The 19,551-nt window shown below is 33.4% G+C and overlaps 1 protein-coding gene and 1 non-coding gene across 2 annotated transcripts in view; both read right to left on the bottom strand.

Annotated features, from left to right (window-relative positions):
- Positions 1–19,551, bottom strand: part of Acadm (acyl-CoA dehydrogenase medium chain) — a 36,064-nt gene that overhangs the window by 4,560 nt on the left and 11,953 nt on the right. The window contains exons 7-10 of the mRNA XM_078026508.1: positions 17,176–17,306; positions 12,919–13,027; positions 7,173–7,313; positions 6,238–6,333 (exon numbers count right to left, since the gene is read on the bottom strand). Coding sequence (XP_077882634.1) covers positions 6,238–6,333; positions 7,173–7,313; positions 12,919–13,027; positions 17,176–17,306 — 477 coding nt within the window. The remainder of the gene's footprint in view (positions 1–6,237; positions 6,334–7,172; positions 7,314–12,918; positions 13,028–17,175; positions 17,307–19,551) is intronic.
- LOC144368781 (small nucleolar RNA SNORD74) lies at positions 12,242–12,321 on the bottom strand. The gene has a single exon (XR_013428363.1). It is a non-coding gene; the product is annotated as a small nucleolar RNA SNORD74 (small nucleolar RNA).

The raw sequence follows: 19,551 nt of genomic DNA, 5'->3' as shown, positions 1-19,551 counted from the left end.
TGGAAGCAAACATATCTATAGTCTTCCACATTTTTACACATCTTCTACACTACTACATTGATGGATTTTCATTCTGCTTTTCTTGTCTCAGAGAGCTTTCTATATCAATGCATAAAGAACCTCCTTATTTTTTATAGCTAAAAAGTATTCCATCCATTCTATGGACAATAAACATTCCGTTTTTATCTACACAGTGCTGAAATGAAAGTTAAAAATATTAAGGAATATAGATTATGGATTACATTACGTGGGCCCAAGTCTAAGTTCTTTTGATATATTGCCAAATGTGGTTCATAAAAGTTGCACCAATTTATATTTCTATTGACAACATGGGCAAATGTTTATTTTATCACAACTTTGGCAAGCTAATACATAATAGAAAATATCTTTAAGTTGCCTATATGCCTCAGGAGATTTTGATTTAAAATATCTGGGGTGGTACTCACTCCCAGCGAGTCTCATTCAGTTGGTAAACCCAGTTCAGACCTCCTGTGGTTATGTTCAGCCCATAACAACGTCTCTACTTTTGGTTTGTTACTCTGCCTTGTAGTTCTTAGATTAGGACTTAAATTTTATACTGCCCTATTTTATTTCTAAGACTTTAGAATATTTGTTTTATGACAGTATCTTACCTCCAAAGTAGCATTAAAGGTTCCTGAAGGAATAAACTGTTAAATTTCTTTTCTGTCCCTTGGAATACCACATGTAACATGCAAGGAGGATAGGCTCTTTTAATAAGTGACTACTTGGGTTCAAGTCTTGGATCCATCATTTGTTGGGTAGGCCTAATGTTTTTACATGTGATAAATGAAAATAACAGTACCTACTCTCCAGTATTCTGAGGATTAAATGAATTGATATATGAAAAGCCCTTAGAATAGTGCCTGAAACAGAAATAGCATCTAATTATTATAATTCTAATATAGTAAGTGTTCAATTACTATTTATTAAATTAAATAGAAGTTAACAGTAAAACATATATCCTAAACGATAAGAGCATAAAGGTTTCTAAAAACAGAAAATCCTTTCTTACTTACATTCCAGTGAGAGTATAAGGGGTGATAATATAGAAACATATATATGATATAATGTTAGATGGTAATAAGAGTATGAAGAAAAATGGGCAGGATTAATATATAGAGTGTTGGAGGTATTATTGTACATAGAATGAACAGAGAGGATCTGTTAGTAAAATAATCGGGAAGAGAATGAAATGAAAAAACTATTCTTAAGCATATTTTGGGGAAAAGTAAAAATAAAAAGACAAAATGGTTGACAGAAGATCAGTGGAAAGACTTTAGAATTTAATCTTCATGTGATGAGAAAATACTGGCAGAATTTTGATCATAAATAATTAAGGAAGAGGAAAGAAACAAAAAGTGAATTTAGTTTTGAAATTCCTACAGGACATTAAGTAGAGAAGTTAAGGAGGCATCTGAAAATCCAAGCATGAAGCTCAGAGAAGAGATCAAGGCTAGAGATATAATTTATAGTAACTGACACATATTTTGTCTTTAAAGCCATAGAATCATATAAGATCACACAGGGAAAGAGTCTTCACAGTTCCCACTTAACAGATGACAAAATCGAAGTGGAAAGAAGCTAATTAAATTGCTCAAGGTCTCAAAATCCTCCTTTGTTGAAGGAGGATTCAAATTTAGTCCTGACCTTTAGTCCAGTCTCTTTTTTATTAAGTCATACTGTTTTCCAAAGAGAAAAATAATACTGGCAGCCCCAAGTTTCATTACTCTGAATGGCAGAATGAATTATTTTCCATTTTTCCTGACTGGGCTGCCACTGACCACCATTCATAGAGGAGAATGCAAAACAGAAAAAATAAAGGAAGGAAAAAGAAATGTAAATATTTTTTCTTGATAAGTAAATCATATTTGAGTTTTGAGTTTCATAGCATTTTCACCCTCATCCACTTTCCTATCAAAAAATGGTTACTGTAGGAGAAAAGTTATTGCTAATTAACAATAATAATCAATATAATGGGAGTTTATTCTTAATAGATTCTTTCATAATATCCCAGACTAGACTGCACCAACTTCACCCAAAGTGTTTTTGTTTGTTTTCTTTTTGGGTGGTTACTGGGATTAAACTCAGGGACACTCTATCACTGAGCAACATCCCTAATCTTTTCAAAAAAAATTTTTTTTTTTTTTTAACTTTGAGACAGGTTCTCAACTAAGATGCTCAGGGCCTCACTAAATTGCTGAGGCTGGCCTTGAACTTGAGATCCTTCTGCCTCAGTCCTTAGAGTTGCTGGGATTACAGGTATACACCACCAAACCCAGTTCAAAGAGTTTTGACTAGATAAAAGAATATGCAATTATTGCCATTAAGGGATTTTATCTTCCTAATATATAACTGATGTTTCTGGTTTTAATCAATGGTAAGAAAAAAATACCATCTTCTTACTTTTAACAACTATCAGGCAGCCATATCAGGTTAAGCAAAATAAAGATAAGAAGCGGACACAGCATTCACATAAAGAGAGAAGCAATAACAACAATAAACATACTAGTGAATGAGAAAGTTCTTATTAGAGTACCATTCTATATAGTCCCCTAAAATAAAATAAAAATAAAAGTCAGCTGGGTATAATAGCACAGGCCTATAGTCCTAGTTTCTCAGGAGAAGGAGGCAAGAGGATTGCAAATTCAAAGCAAGCCTCTTAGGGAGAAACTGTCTCAAAAATAAATAAATAAATAAATAAAATAAAAGGGCAAGGCATGTTGCTCAGTGGTAAAGTGCCCCTGGGGTTCCATCCGCAGTACTAAAAACAAAAACGAAAGTGGAATAATCCCAATCTTTCTTTTTGGGGTTAATGGACACAAGCTACATATACACCAGTTCCTTAGAAAGAAAAAGAAAGAGTCTGAGAAATGATAGAAATAGAATGAGGAATAACTAAGAGCTATACCAAGACTGGTTATGTTTGAGTTAGAAAAAGAAACAGCAAGTACAATAAAATATCATTTCCTTTTAGAAAGTAACAAACAGGTCCTATAGTGTTAATTTAATATTTCAATGTAAATAAGCAGAAGAATAAAGTAGACTGCATAGAGGGTCATAAATGAATCTGAATAATATGGACAGAAAAACAATATTGGTGGTAAAACCTAAGTTTTATTAAAAATTAACAAAACATACTAAATTTTTACCATTTAACCTCCCTCCTGCCATGTTTATAATATGCACTCAACATAAAAGATTTAAGTTTTTTACTTTGCTTGGCTCCAAGTTTCTATGTGTTACCAGAGGAGTATATGGTTATATATTATCACATATTTCCTAATATCTGAAATGCCTAAACAATTATTTAAGCATAGATTTCAAGTATGAAGTGACTCTTTTTAATCATAACACTAACTATATACAGAGAACACAAACTAGCAGATTGGAGCTGCAAAGAGCACACAGATTGGGGGTACCTGGTAAAAGGGTGACAGGGAATTATGATACCACATCACTATACTTATTAATTAAAATGCATTTCATAGAGTACTTAAAAGGGAAGCAAATCTTCAGTGGAAATAAATGATAAATATCTAACACTGTATTTTAAATTAAATAGTAAGCAAAAACTAGGAATTCTTCATATGACTTTTCCTATACTGAATAAGAATCTTCAGAACCTATAAGAAAGGGAACACAAAAGGAGAAGATTCCATATTAAGTTGAAGAAGAGTCATAAAAAGAGTTATCTTCAGATAATCTGGTAAGAAGAACCTGAAAGGGGATGGGGATGTGGCTCAATCGGTAGTGCACTTGCCTAGCATGCAGCGCTGGGTTCGATCCTCAGCACCACATACAAATAAAATAAAGATGTTGTGTCCACCGAAAACTAAAAATATAAATAATAAAAAATTTTCTCTCTCTCTAAAATAAATAAGAACCTAAAAGATGACAGATCTTAATTTTATAGTATATATAGATATTACTTATTTATGAATAAGCTAAATTAACATTTAATATAATGTACTTATAATGTACAGAAGTTCCAAGTAGAAAAATTAATGTAAAAGAACAGCTTATGGAATGATAAATCTTTGTGGTACTTGACAAAAATAGAAAAAAAGTACCAAAGTCAGGCTCTAGGCTGCTTCAACAATATACTAAGAAAAATAATACCTCCTGCAGATAAGCTTAGAAGCAAAAATTAAAACAGGAGATAACTGGCCATCATGAAGTTGCCTGATGCAATATACTAAAAGACTGGCACTAAGAAATCCAGAGATAACAGAATAAAATCTGAAGTAAACTATGAATGAAGAATTTTTGCATAATTATGGAGATAAAAGGAAAAAGAGATACTATGTTAAAAAAAAAAACAGAATACCGTAATAGAAGGGAAGAAATGGAAAAGAACCTAATATAAATATATGTTATGGAGATTAATTTTTGTCATTAAAAATGTAATAGGATTAGAAAATTAGAAACTATACCTGAGAAAACCATTTAGAATGCAGAATAGAGAGATACTAATCCAAATTTGGTCTGTCCTTAGTGGTAGTCTGCAACCTATTACTGGTTCATGATACAGAAGGTGGGTGACAGCAAGCATTTAGAAACTTTTATAGCAATTAAACATTTTGTGACATTTGTGAAAGTTGCCAGTAACAAAATAAAGTCACTTAGGTCTTAATGAAACAGAACTGAGGCCATAAAGGAAAGTCCCTCACATATGTATGTCTATGACAGGAAGTTCACAAGGTATTCCACAAAACTGCAGAATTTCAGATAATTTGCTTGCACATGAACACTTGTCTATCAATGGCTGTCTATACCAATGAGCTAATGTCAACTTCTGCAACAAGTCCTCAATGGTCTTTGCTATAGAATAACTTATATGGACTTCCTTTATCTTTAAGAGTTTCCTATTGTCTCAACTCCCTCAGATGTGTCTATGATCTGCCCTAGCATGCATATTCATATTATAATCCATTACTATCTTCAAATAAACTCTTTGTTTCAGAGTCAGCTCTGTTACTCAATTTAGATTGACCCACTATTATATTTTATTAAAAAATGGTCTACCATTGATTGGAAATTAAACTCATTCTTCACCAAAGATGATTTGAGAATCACTAACATATGGTGATACAAATAGGTTCCCTGTACATGGTAGATTATACATGACAGAATATAGTTAATGGGGAAATCAATGTTTGAAGAGTTAAGAATTTCTGTGGTAATTCATAGAAGACTTGACTTTGTATTTTCAATTGGTTAATGAGAATATTTATTATTTTAAAGCAAGTAGCAATGACTTTGGATGCTTATTTTAGAAAATACAATGAGAAAGATGGATTTGAGAAGCCAATTACAAGGGAAGTGATACCAGCATAATTAAGATACAACAGTGGTGATGTGGGGATGCAGGAAGGAATCAAGACATATTTAAGGGGCTGGGGTTATGGCTCAGTGGTAGAGTACTTGCCTCATACATGCAAGGCCGTGAGTTTGATCCTCAGCACCACATAAAAATAAATAAAGGTATTGTGTCCAACTACAACTAATAAATAAATAAATAAAGACATATTTAAGAGGTAGGATTGACAAATTTTATAAAGGTACAGTGTAATATGCTAGACTCAGAGAGGCCAGGTGCAAAAACTGGTTCTGCTTCATGTTAGTTTTGTGGTCTGGGGTGAATTGTAAAATATTTTTGAGATTTAATTCTCTCATGGGTCAAATGGGAGCAATGGAGGTTGCGGAGAGGATTAAATGTTCATGTGTGGAAAGTATTTACAACAGTGGAAGAAGACTTGACTTTTCAGTACTAAAATCTGATACACAAGAAGATATAGAAAGTAACATGGACTAAAAGCATAAAATAGAATCCTGGATTTATGGTTTTTAAATTGTATAGACTTGGAAAAACTACTTAGTATCCCTAAAGCTCAATTTCTAGATCTTTAAGAGAGATTAAATTTAAAGCACCATGAAGAAAAGGGTTACTGGGAGACTTAGAAAATGTATTTAAATACATAGTATAGTTAGTGTCCAGGTATATAAGAGGTACCCAATAAATGTTAGCTGTTCCTTTTCTTCTTAAAATAATCCCCAGAGCAACCAATGGTTATGGGCATTGTCTAAAGAAAATTTATTGTTAAAAACTATCATCATAATACCCTGGTTATCTTCTTGCTACCAAAGTAAGAAATAGGTATTCAGACAAAATTAAGTGTCTTTATATTTTACAAAACAAGCACAGTGTTAAATTACCTCTACAAGCAGCTTTCCAAAAGTTTTCCTCTCCAGGGCATACTTGGTAGCTTCATCCAAAGCTCTTTGTCCTAATCCAACAGCACCAGCTGCTACCTAGTATTTTAATAGTTCATAAAGAAATAGTTAATGTTGTCTTTAAAACACAATATGTGGCTACCTGCCTAAGATCTATGTTAAGGATTATGCAAGAGAAAATGACCTGTAGCTTAAGGCAGTTGGAGAATGGGGGGGGTGTGAGAAGAATCAAGGCAATTATTTATGAATTAAAGGTAGTGGTGAGGCTGGGGATGTACCTTAGTGGTAGAACATGCACTTAGCATGCAAGAGGTCCTGGGTTTAATCCCTAGTACCACCCTCCCTAAAAAAGGTAACGGTAGTCATTTGTAAAGCACAGGATAACCTAGAAGACAGACATTCTCTGTTTGAAAAGGGAAAGCCTCAGAGGGGAAATACTCTTAATAGGTAAAGGAATAAGAAATACATAATCAACAAAAATGATCAAGTGTGTGGACTGCCTCTCTGTAAATCTACAGAAACTACATTAATTTTGCATTTGCTAAAATAATTTCTATGAGCAGCAAAAAAAAGCTGAAGAATTACAAAAGATAAAAGTAACATTTCCCCTCCATCCTTACTAAAATAAAGACATTTAAAAACACACTAGGCCCAGTAGTGTGTGCCTATAATCCTTGAAGCTTGGGATGCTGAAGCAGGAGAATCACAAGTTTAAAGCCAGCCTCAGCAACTCAGCAAGACTCTGTCTCCAAATAAAACACAAAAAAGGGCTGGAGATGTGGCTCAGTGGTTAAGCACTCCTGGGTTCAATCTCTGATACAAACAACCACAAGGAAAAACAACCCCACCAAGCATATAATGTTAAAATAAAAATTTACTTAATGTAATAAAGAATCCTATAAACTCATATTACTCACTGTTGGTCTGGTTCTATCAAAAGCTCCCATTGCAATTTTGAAACCAGCTCCTTCACCAATTAAAACATTTTCTTTAGGTACTTTCACATCTTCAAAGACAATTCCTCTTGTATCTGAACATCGCTGGCCCATGTTTAACTCCTAATAGGAAAATTGTCATATTTTAATATTTCTGAGTCACATCAGTTTCAGCTTTAATCATTGTTAGACACCTTTCTGCAATTATCTAAAGGAGGGGCAACACATATGGCCTTAATCCTGTTTTTGTAAATAAAGCTTTAAAGGAATACAAACACACCTGTTTATATATCTTCCATGGCTACTTTCTTATTACAATGGCAGAATTGATAAATTGCAACAGAGACCCTATGGCCCACAACTTGGACCTTTATGAAAACCCTTGTGTTTGCCAAACCCCAAGCCGAATATGATATTTCATAAACGTTGAAATTAATACTAGTCTAAGGGTCTACAAATTGATTAATCTTTATACATGTCTAAAAAGTATCTTTTTTATCATGAGTGTCAGGAAAAGCATTTAGTAAACATAATTTGATTAGGGTCTTTAATCTTAGCTTGACTAACAGAGCTAGCAAAGTAATTTACTGATTAAAAACTGGATTTTGCTTTCCTCTCTTTCTTAAAATTAGGTTTAGCCTAGGCAAGAATATTGTAAGTTCAAGTCCAGACTCAGCAACTTGTCTCAAAGTTAAAAAATAAAAGCAGTGGGGATGTAGCTCAGTTGTACAGTGCCCAGTATAGGAAAAGAAAAATTAGGTTTACTCAAGTCAAATGTACACAAAGAAAAATTTTAGGTAGTTTCCCCTTATCTGAAGGGAGTATGTTCCATGATTCCCAGTGGATGCCTTAAACTGTTAATTGTACCAAATCTTTCAAATACTATTTATATGTATATTTATAAATTAAATTTTATCATATGATCATAAATATTATCTATACATATATGTATGATATATATCATATGTACATATATGTGATAATTTAGTTTATAAATTAGACAGTAAAATAATGACTTAACATCACATCTCAAAGCCCTAGAAAAAGAAGAGCAAACCAACATCAAAAATTGTATAAGACAGGAAATAATTAAAATCAGGACAGAAATCAATGAAATTGAAACAAAAGAAGCAATTCAAAAAATTGACAAAACAAAAAGCTGGTTCTTTTTTTTTTTTTTTAAAGGATATCTTCTTTTTTTTTTTTTGAGAGAGTGAGAGAGGGGAGAGAGAGAGAGAGAGAGAGAGAGAGAATTTTTAATATTTATTTTTTAGTTCTCGACACAACATCTTTGTTGGTATGTGGAGCTGAGAATCGAACCCGGGCCGCATGCATGCCAGGCAAACGCGCTACCGCTTGAGCCACATCCCCAGCCCCCCAAAAAAGCTGGTTCTTTGAAAAAATAAACAAAATTGACAAATCCTTAGCCACCTTAACACAAAGAAGGAAAGGAAATATCACAAAAAGGAAATATCACGACAGACATTATTGAAATACAGAAGACAATTAGAAACTATTTTGAAAATGTATACTCCAGTAAAATAGAACACCTTAAAGACACCAACAAATTTCTAGAGGCATATAATCAACCCAAACTGAGTCAAGAGGACACATAACTTAAACAGATCAATTTCAAGCAAGGAAATAGAAGAAGCCATCAAAAGCCTACCAACCAAGAAAAGCCTAGGATCAGATGGTTTCATAGCTGAGTTCTACAAGGCCTACTAAGAAGAATTAATACCAAAAACTTCTCAAATTATTCTATTTAATAGAAAATGAAGGAACCCTTCCAAACTCATTCTACAAAGCTAGTATCATCCTGATACCAAAACCAGGCAGAGACACATGAAGGAAAGAAAATTTCGGACCAATATCCTTGATGAACATTGATGCAAAAATTCTCAACAAAATTCTGTTTGTATTATTTTTAAAATATATTTGTTTTTAGTTGTAAGTGAACTCAATGCCTTTATTTTTATTTATTTATTTTTTATGTGGTGCTGAGGATTGAATCTAGTGCCTCACCTGCGCTAGGTGAGCACTCTACCACTGAGCCGTAACCTCAGCCCCTGTTTGTATTCTTGATGTTTGTCATTCTGACTGGAGTGAGATAAAATGGTATTTTGATGGGAATTGAGGGACTGCATTAAACCTGAATATTGCTTTTGACAACATTGGCCATTTTGACAATATTATTTCTGCCTATCTGTGAATTTGGGAGATTTTTCCATCTTCCTGTGTTTTCTTCAGTTTCTTTCTGCAATGTTCTATAGATTTCATCATAGAGATTTTTCAAGTCCTTGGTTAGAATTATTTCTAGGCAGTTTTTTATTTATTTTTCTTTTTGAGATTTTTGTGAATGGGATTGTTTTCCTGATTTCATTCTAACAGATTCAATATTGGTGTATAGGAAAACTGCTGATTTTTTTGTATGTAGATTCTGGAATCTGCTACTTTGCTGATTTTTTTTTCTTTTCTTTTATTTTGGTACCAGGGATTGAACTCAGGGGCATTCAACCACTGAGTCACATCCCCAGCCCTATTTTGTATTTTGTTTAGAGATAAGGTTGCACTGAGTTGTTTAGAACCTCGCCATTTCTGAGGCTGGCTTTGAACTCATGATCCTCATGCCTCAGCCTCTGGAGCCACTGGGATTACAGGCATCTGCCACTGCGCCCCCGCCTGAATTTGTTTATTACCTCTAGTAGTCTTCTGGTAGATCTTTTTGGATCTTTCTAAGTATAGAATGATATCATCTGCAACAGTGATCATTTGACTTCTTCCTTTTCTATTTTTATCACTTTTATTTCCTTCTCTTGCCTAATTGCTCTGGCTAGAATTTCTGGTTACTATACTGAATAGGAGTGGTGAGAGTTAACATCCTTGTCTTGTTTCAGATTTTAAGGAAATGGTTTCAGTTTTTCCCTATTCATTATGATGCTGGTTTTGAGTTTGTCCTATGTAGCCTTTCTGATGTTGTTTCCTCCCAATTTTAGCAATCAGGAATAAACTAGCCAAAATATTTCTGCATAGGATTTTGTTTCCATTTTTCTCACATAAATACCTAGAAGTACTGGGTATGTGGTATATGTTTATAATTTCTTATAAATTTATAAGAAATTGCTAAACTATATATTTCTTCAACTCTTTGCTTTGAAAATTTTCAAACTAATAAAAGAGTTGTAGAAGTAATATGAGTACTAATATATCTTTTACTTAATTTCACCAATTGTTGACATTTTGACACATTATTTTATTTCTTTCACTGTGTATGTATGCAACTATTAGCATCATACTGAATTATTTAAGAGAAGTTGCAGACAATGACTCTCCTCTTTAAGGAAAAAAATTAATCTTGTTTTAATAAGCAAGAGGAGGAACAGGCAATGGAAACATAAAGCTATAAACTTATCCTTTAATTTTCTTGTTTAAATATTAATAATATTCTTCTAGGTTTTAACAAATAGTGACAATGTATAGTTTGACTCAGGAAAAACCAATATCCCTTTACTTTGCCTTTATAAATCAATAAACTCTAGTACCTTAGACTACCACTCAGGTATAATGAAAAAACATTATTTACAAAACACTGTTTAACCTGTTTCCCAGAATCACCTCCAAGCCCCACATTTAAAACCAAAATGCTTCCTTGATTCAACTCAAACTATATAATTTCTAAAACATGGGGCTGGGGATGTGGCTCAAGCAGTAGCGCGCTCGCCTGGCATGCGTGCGGCCCGGGTTCGATCCTCAGCACCACATACAAACAAAGATGTTGTGTCTGCCGAAAACTAAAAAATAAATATTAAAAAATTCTCTCTCTCTCCCTCTCTCACACCTATCTCTAAAAAAAAATAATAATTTCTAAAACACACAACATTTTGAAAACATCAAATTTTGCAACTGGCCATTTGTTTCAAAAAGATTTGAGAAGGCTTAAATATATACAACATAATTATCTGTACCCCTTCACTAGAAAGTGAGTTCTCCAAAGACAAGGGATTTTATTTGTTTTAATAAATGCACTATCCCTAAAACCTAGAATGGTGCCTACTTGCACTCAATAATAGTATTTATTGAATTAGAGATGCTTTAAGTGAGAAAACTGGATAAAAAGACAATGAGATTAGAAATAGCAAGATAAAATTAGGAGTGGATTTACTATGGAAAAAAGAAATGTAAGTTGGTAAGTCTTTCATACTTTATTTCTACAGATGGGCCATACAATTGGCCCTGAGTTTGCTAGCAACCATCCCTAAGCAGGAAACATGACATGTTACACAAATAAAATTCAATTTATTTGAAGAAACACAACATTCTTAGTACTTATATTTTGTTTTACCTACCTTTAAAGTGTTCTTTTAAAAAATATAGCACAATAAAGTGTCAGAAACTGCAGTGGACAAGTTCCTAGAAAACTTTATTACTGATCTCAATTCAGCCTCTTAGGTTTGTGACCTTAAGTAAATCATTAACTTGGTTCTCAGATTCAATAATCAGTGAAGAGACTGAAATAAATAACACGTAGGGTAACTTCCACCTTTAAAATTTTACAACTTAAAAGAGAAGTTTACATACTTCCATTTTAAGGAGGTTTGGATACAACAGGAAAGATTTTTTTGTTGTTGCAGTGCTAGGGACTGGACCCATGGGTGCTCTACCACTGAGCTACATCCCCTTTCCATTTTATTTTGAAACAGGGTCTCCATAAATCGCCTAAGCTTGTCTCCAACTCCTGCTTCAGCCTCCTGAATAGCTGGAATTACAGGCATGCACCACAACATAGAGATTCTGATGTAGCTTAATAAAACAGGATTCTACACATACATAAGACTGGTTTAGAAATTTTTTAAAACTCAATCAATTCAAATTAGTTTCTCTAGTTAAAGCTATGTAGACCTACTCTAATATCTGATCAGATAATCTATACTTTTTCCCATCTGGGAAGAAGAAAATATGTTCATATAACCTCCAGTAATTCATAATAAACATCCACAAATCCTCCTTTGCTTTAGGTACATTGTATGGTTATAGTTTTTTTGTTTCCTTCCCTGCCACCATCAGAGCCATTGGCATTCATCAGCTCTCTCAAATGTCCCTGCCAACACAGGCTTCCTCATAAGCTCAGAATTAGACTCTTAAACCATGCTTTGTGAGCTCCCACTAGGACTACTTTAATGACTATATTTTTTTTTGATTTGTCAAGTTTTAAATTTTCTTAAGTGCTAAATTATCTCCACACATTCAGGTTACAACCTTTTTCAAATATGTTGAACCACCTTTTCTTATTTAAGTAATTTTTTTTTCTTTTTATATTTTAGGTGCTTTGCCATCCCACATTCTTTCAGGCATAGATGGTTGACTTAATGTTATATAATCTTGGGTAGTCCATTTATATCACATTAACACAGGAAATGGGCACAATGTCACTTATCTTACCAAAAGCTTATGGGGAGAATCCAAAAGGAAAAATAGTGGGAAAGTCCTTTGAAATATAAATGATAGTGTGATTTCTGTTTCATTACACCTTACAATATTAGTATTCTTCATAGCTTGATACTATGAATGGGCAGACTTTCAAAATAATGTGAAATGACTCTTCTCAATTTAAAGCCTTCAGCAACATATAAAATATTTCATGTTATCATCAAAGTTACAAATAGTAACTTTGATAATTATAGTTAAAATAATATTTGAGATCTTATTCATTGATAAATATACATTTTACCTTTTTTCCAATCTGCACTCCTGGGGTATCTGCTTCCACAATAAATCCAGTAAAAGCTTTATTAGCAGGAGCTTTCGGATCTGGATCAGAACGTGCCAATAAAAAATACCTAAAAAAAATACACACATTAATAGTGATAATGATATTAATTAATAACACATGGTGAATGTTATCTCAATCCTCCCAACAATCCCAATTATTATTATTCACAGCTTATCATAGAAAATGAAGAATCAGATGGGTTACAAAACCTACACAAGTTACATTTCTACTATGTGGCAGAATTAGCATTTCAATCCAGGTCTACTTCTTGACTTATGCAGTATTTAATTTTTTTGTTGTATAAGTTAAAATTCCTTGTATAAGATAATGTAGTATGAAAAAGAAAAGTATATATAGGGTGGAGTTGGCATTTTTTCCCTCCTGCATATCAATTTTTTTTTCAGTATTAAAGATTAAACCCAGAGGCACTCAACCAATGAACTACATTGCCAGTCCTTCTGTGTGTTTTGTGTTTTTATTTTGGTAATGGGGACTGAACCCAGGGGCATTTAATCACTGAAATATATCCCAGCCGTTTTTATTTTGAGACATGGTCTTGCTAAATTGCTTATGGCCTCACTAAATTGCTGAGGCTAGCTTTGAACTTGCAATCTTCCTACCTCAGGCTCCTGAGTCTCTTAAGATTACAGGCATGTGCCATCACACCCGGACTGCAAATCAATTTTATTCTTTAAGGGACAAGCTCTCAGAGAAAAGGAGGGCAAAGAGGGTTGCCTATGAAAAGAAATAATAATCTTGACTATTATGTTCTATGTTCTGACAACTACTGTCCCCGCCACCCCGCCCTACTCCTTTTTTTTTTTTTTGGTACCTAGGATTGAAGTCAGGGACACTCAACCACTGAGCCACATCCCCAGTCCTATTTTGTATTTTATTTAGAGACAAAGTCTTACTGAGTTGCTTAGTGCCTTACCATTGCTGAAACTGGCTTTGAACATATGCTTCTTCTGCCTCAGCCTCCTGAGCTGCTGGGATTATAGGTGTGTGCCACTGTGCATGGCACTACTGTCCCTTTTATGCAGCAAAGTCAGTGTATTTGTTATAGTTGAATTATGAATATTGCTGGTTCCTACCTCTAGGATTTTTCCCAGAAAGATTTTTAAATAAAGAATGAGGGGGGAAATGCAAAATATTCAAAAAGTTGCATATACAGAATTTTACTAAAAATGTTTTAAAAAGAATCGGGTATGGTGATGCACACCTATAATCCTAGCAACTCCAGAGGCTGAGGCAGGAGGATTGCAAGTTTGTGGAAGCTTCAGCAATTTAGCGAGACCCTGTCTCAAAAGGAAGAAAATAATAAAATGGGAAAAAAAGGCCAGGGGATAGTTTAGTGGTACACTGCATGGTTGGCATGTGGAAGACCCTGGGTTCAATCCCAGGCAGCATCAAAAAAAGGGTGGGGGGACATATTCCTCCTTAAATAACAAATTTATTTCCTATGCTTTGAACTAATAAACTATCTTGACTCTATGGTTTTATTTAATTATAGAAAAAAATTGAAAATTGCTTTTTTAGTTTTTGTAGTACCTAATTTGTATGTGAAGACTCTAGTTCTTGACATTGGATATTTCAAATTGTGTTGTTAGATTTCTCAACTTATTAAATTTTAATACTTACTTTTTAATTTTTGGTACCAGGAATTGAACCCAAGAGTACCTAAGCATGGAATCACATCCCCAGCCTGCTTTTTGTTTTTAGGACAGGATCTTGCTAAATTGCCGAGGCTGGCTCTCAACTTGCAATCCTCCTGCCTCAGCCTCCTGAGTTGCTGGGAATACAGGCATTCACTACTACACCAACTAATAGATACTTTTTTATGACTTGCTGATATTGGGATGCTTAATGATAATGTTATAGCACTTTATCACAATGGATATATTTAGGATACTAAAAGGGACTGACATATATTTAAAATAAACAATAACTTCATTCCCAAGAATAATTATTTTTATTTATTTATTTTGAGAAGTGCTGGGGATTGAACTCAAGGTCTTATGTATGCTAAGCAGGTGCTTTACCACCACTGAGCTTCAGATTCTTTACTTGCTAGAAATTCTTTACTTGCTAGAAACTTGTACTACATATCACACAAATACATTGAATCAGAATTATTTTCAGTTAGTAGTTTCAGATAGATAGCAATCAGTCAGTACATTATCACGATCACTAAATTCTTCTTTTTTTTTTTTTCTTTTTGGTACTGGGGATTGAATCAAGAGGTGCTTTACTCTTGAGCCATATCCTCAATCCTTTTTATTTTTGAGACAGAGTCTCACTAAGTTTTTCAGGATCTTGCTAAGTTGCTGGGGCAGGCTTCCAACATGCAATCCTCCTGCCTCAGTCTTCTGAATCATTGAGATTATAAGTGTATACTGTCACACCCTGCCCACTAAATTCTTTCAAAGAATTCCCTATTTATATACTTGCAGTGATGGGCAAATATATATCAAACACATATTGGACAGCATTGTTGAAAAGCTTGTTCTTATGTTGAGCTAAATTCTACATTTTTCTGATTTTCACTCATTAATTCTTTTTTGTTTGAGTTTTGCAGTGCTGGGAGTTGAACCCAGGGGCATTCTGCTACTGAGTTACATCCCTACTCCTTTCTATTTTTTTGTTTTGAGTCATGATATCACTAAGTTGTCCAGGCTGGCTTCAAACTTGTGATCTTCTTGTCTCAACCTCCTGAGAGGTTTGGATTATAGGCATGTACCACCACATTTGGCTCATTCATTAATTCTAAACTGGCTTTCTAAAGTAAACTAACAAGCCTACTAGTCTTTCTATATATTATTTAAAAAATTTCAAGATTATTCAAAAATAACTAAACCTACGTCCTTTACTTTTTACAAATGTAAATAGCTTCCTCCTAATACAAGATACTTACCTGCTTCTGAATATATGTCTTAAAATGTGTTACCTATAACTTTCTTTTTTAACTCTTGTTTGGCTATATCTCTATTACTTCAGCTTAGCTCCCCCTCTACCCTTGGTGCTAGGGAAGGAACTCAGGGCTGTACACATGCTAGGCAAGTGTTCTAACCACTGAGTGTACCCCCAGCCATATATTTGTTTTGTAAAGGTTGATATATTGTTTAATCCCATTAAATTTATAGTTATTTATTAGACTTTACTTTCTTTTTTTTTTAACAATTAACCAAGTATTTTTTAACACTTTATATTTAAACAAAGGATGTTTTAATCTTTGGTTTACCTTAATTTCATTATTTTTAGACCTATATAAGTATATGTGTATGTTTGTGTATATACATATATATGTGTATAAGTATACATATAAAATTTTTTAGTTTAAATTTTTTTTTGCTAGTACTGGGAATTGAACCCAGGGCCTTGTACACATATTAAGCAAATAGTCTATCACTAAGCTACATCCCCAAACTCCTTCTAAATATTATTAAAGTCAAATTCTGAATTCTCTAAGTCTCTCCCTATTTATGAGATCAGAGAAATGTTCTATACCAATAATTGTCCTATTCCCTTATACTTTTAGAGGTTCCAAGAAAGTGCTGGTATAGGAGATGGGTAAGTGGAGGTAATAAATCAAACAGATGGAAGACTAGCCTTTGTAATCAAATTTAACCAGAGTAGGTATTTTATTTTACAAATTAAACTTCTTAATCTGAAACAAGCAGTTCAGGGGCTTCAAAATAGTTCTTTTTTTAAAATGTTTATTCTTAAGCTTTATGTGGATACAATATGTTTATTTTACATTTATGTGGTGCTGAGGATCGAACCCCGTGTCTTGTGCATGCTAGGCGAGCACTCTACCACTAAGCCACAACCCAGCCCCAAAATAGTTCTTGAATTATGGAACTGCTTATAATCTCTTATGGACCTTCTAGTTCATGAACATGATTTACTTTAATTATAGTGGTTTAAAAATAAGAGAAAAATTGGGTGTGGCGGTGCATGCCTGTAATCCCAGCTACTCAGAAGTCTAAGGCAAGTTCACAAGTTAAAGGCCAGCCTGGGAAACTTACCAAGTCTCTCTCAAAATAAAAAATAAAAAGGGCTGGGAATATAGCTCAGTGTCAAAGCACCACTAGGTTCAATCCTCATACCACTAAAAGTTTTTTAAAAATAAATAAATAAAAAGAGGAAGAAAGGGAAGATTCTGAATAAAAAGTCATTAAGAAGAAATATACAGAAATTTTTCAAAAAGCATACCAATTAGCTTTTCCTCCATTGGTTATCCACATCTTCTGACCATTAATAATATACTCATCTCCTTTCTTTTCTGCTCTGGTCTTTATACCAGCTACATCAGAGCCTGCTCCTGGTTCTGTTACACAGTAAGCCTTGAATATGTGGAATAAAAGAAAAAATTAAAGGCTAAGTACTAAGTTATAAATGTATAGAAACAGAATTTTGTTTTGTCTTGTTTCTGCAATTTGGGGGACTGAGTCCAGGGTCTTGCACATGATTGAGCTATATCTCCACAGTCCCCATATTTTATTTTTAAAGCAAGTAAGTAGTTCAATTATTTTTAAAATATCAAAAATTAAAACATTTTTAGAAAATCAAATAAATGTCTCAAATGTAAAAATATTTAATGTATAAATTAAAATTGGGTGTAGGACACTAATAAATAATATAAAAAATTAAAATGCTAGGTATCTTCAAACAAATTCATTTAATTCAATTCAATATATATTCATTTCCTGGAACATTTGAGTATACTAGACTATAAAGTAGGAGATGGGAAACCAGAAATGAAATCTTGTCTTAGAAAGTTTTACAATGTAACAGTAAAGATAAATAACCTAATTGTTACTATATGTCTAAATGTAAAAATTATGCACAAAGAAGTTGAAAAACTATCTTACTAGAAATGATGCTTAAATTAAGTCTCAAATGGAAAAGCAATTCTTTGGGGGAAGGAATAAGAATTGTTACCATATAATCTTGGTATAGATGTTTTCTAGGCAGCAGTACAGAATATGACACCAAGAAAAGAAATAGGGTTATCTAGTATTTGAAATGCTGGAAGTACTGGACTTCTATAATATGTGAATATATTATATTATACACTGTGCATGCAAGGAATGATAAGATATGAGTCTGGATAAAAGGAACAAAACAGATGACAAAGAACCCATTATATCAAACTAAAAATTTTAAATTGTATCTATTAGAAACAGGATGGCTTCTTAAGGCTCTTCAACAGAGGAGTGACAATAGACAGCCAGTAATGGATAAAGGGAATCTAGGGAGGCAAGAGTTAGAGAGTTCAAGTTAATTTGAGTTTATTGAGCAAAAGGTACAGTGGATATATACCATCTAAAGACACAGGTTCATTGCTCTTAAGTTACTTAAGAGTCTAAAGAAGAAAGAAATCTTAATTTAAAATCAAAGTATAAAATAATTACTTAACTTGTTACAGGAGGGTTAGGAGATGATGGGAGGTATGGAGGTTGAAAAGAAGTAAAACTTGCTGGAAAAGGTAAGTTTTAAATAACAAGAGTGAGGTAAATAGATCTAAGGCTCCAGAAGAATGAAGGAGCAAATGTGTAGAGGAAACTACCAACAGTTCAGTACTAAAATGTAAGGAGAAACTTAAAAGCATAAAAAGAGGCTGGTGAAGCAGGTAGGGAAGAGCTCATGGAGGCCAAATGATATGTCACACTGAGGAGAGAATATTTTTATGCATTCAACAGAATAGTTAAATGACTGCTTACTATTATGCCATGGAATCTTAAGGAATCAAATAGATAGGCTTCAACAGAATAGATAACACCCTAGTGTGCAAAAGTGAATAGTATATACATTTTTTTTAGAGGAAGTCAGATTTGGAAATGGATTCACAAATTTAAACATACCTTAAGTTCTAGTGCAGTTGATAATATAGAACCACTGAATGCCTTTGTAAACACATTTGCAAACACATTTGGATGTGCTTTTAAGTTTACTATTACAAAAGTTTGAAGGATGGATTTAAAGAGGAATTATAACAGCAAGAATCATCTTTCAGGTGCTGTTTGAATAAAAACCATACTTGGGGCTGGGGATGTGGCTCAAGCGGTAGCATGATCGCCTAGCATGCACGGGGCACTGGGTTCAATCCTCAGCACCACATAAAAGTAAAATAAAAAGATGTTGTGTCCACTGAAAACTAAAAAATAAATATAAAAAAATCTCTCTCTCTCTCTTACAAAAAAAAAAAAAACCCCACAAACAAACCATACTCAAATATCAAAAGGGCTCTACATCTAAGGGAAATAATTTGAACTAGTGGAAAGAAACTATAATGACATTATTAAGTATTTATTGGATACCTATAATGATATTATAGTAAAATTTCATAAAAAGAAATGATAAAAACTGTCACTTGGTACATGTAATGTTGGTTAGAGATGCTCCCAAAGGGAGTTACTTCAAAAAGCCTCGACTCCAGGCACTCAAGGTATGAAAACATGAGCATAATGGCTTTGGGACAGGAATGCAGTAGAACAAACTCACTTGTCACAGAGGTTAAGTGAACTAGATTACTCTTTTGAAGATTCAATAAAGTGTTCAGCATCATTAACAAAATAAAGTTTTATA

Source organism: Ictidomys tridecemlineatus, chromosome 11 (genome assembly GCF_052094955.1).
Source record: "Ictidomys tridecemlineatus isolate mIctTri1 chromosome 11, mIctTri1.hap1, whole genome shotgun sequence".
NCBI lineage: Eukaryota > Metazoa > Chordata > Mammalia > Rodentia > Sciuridae > Ictidomys > Ictidomys tridecemlineatus.
This window is presented reverse-complemented; position numbering and strand designations above follow the sequence as displayed.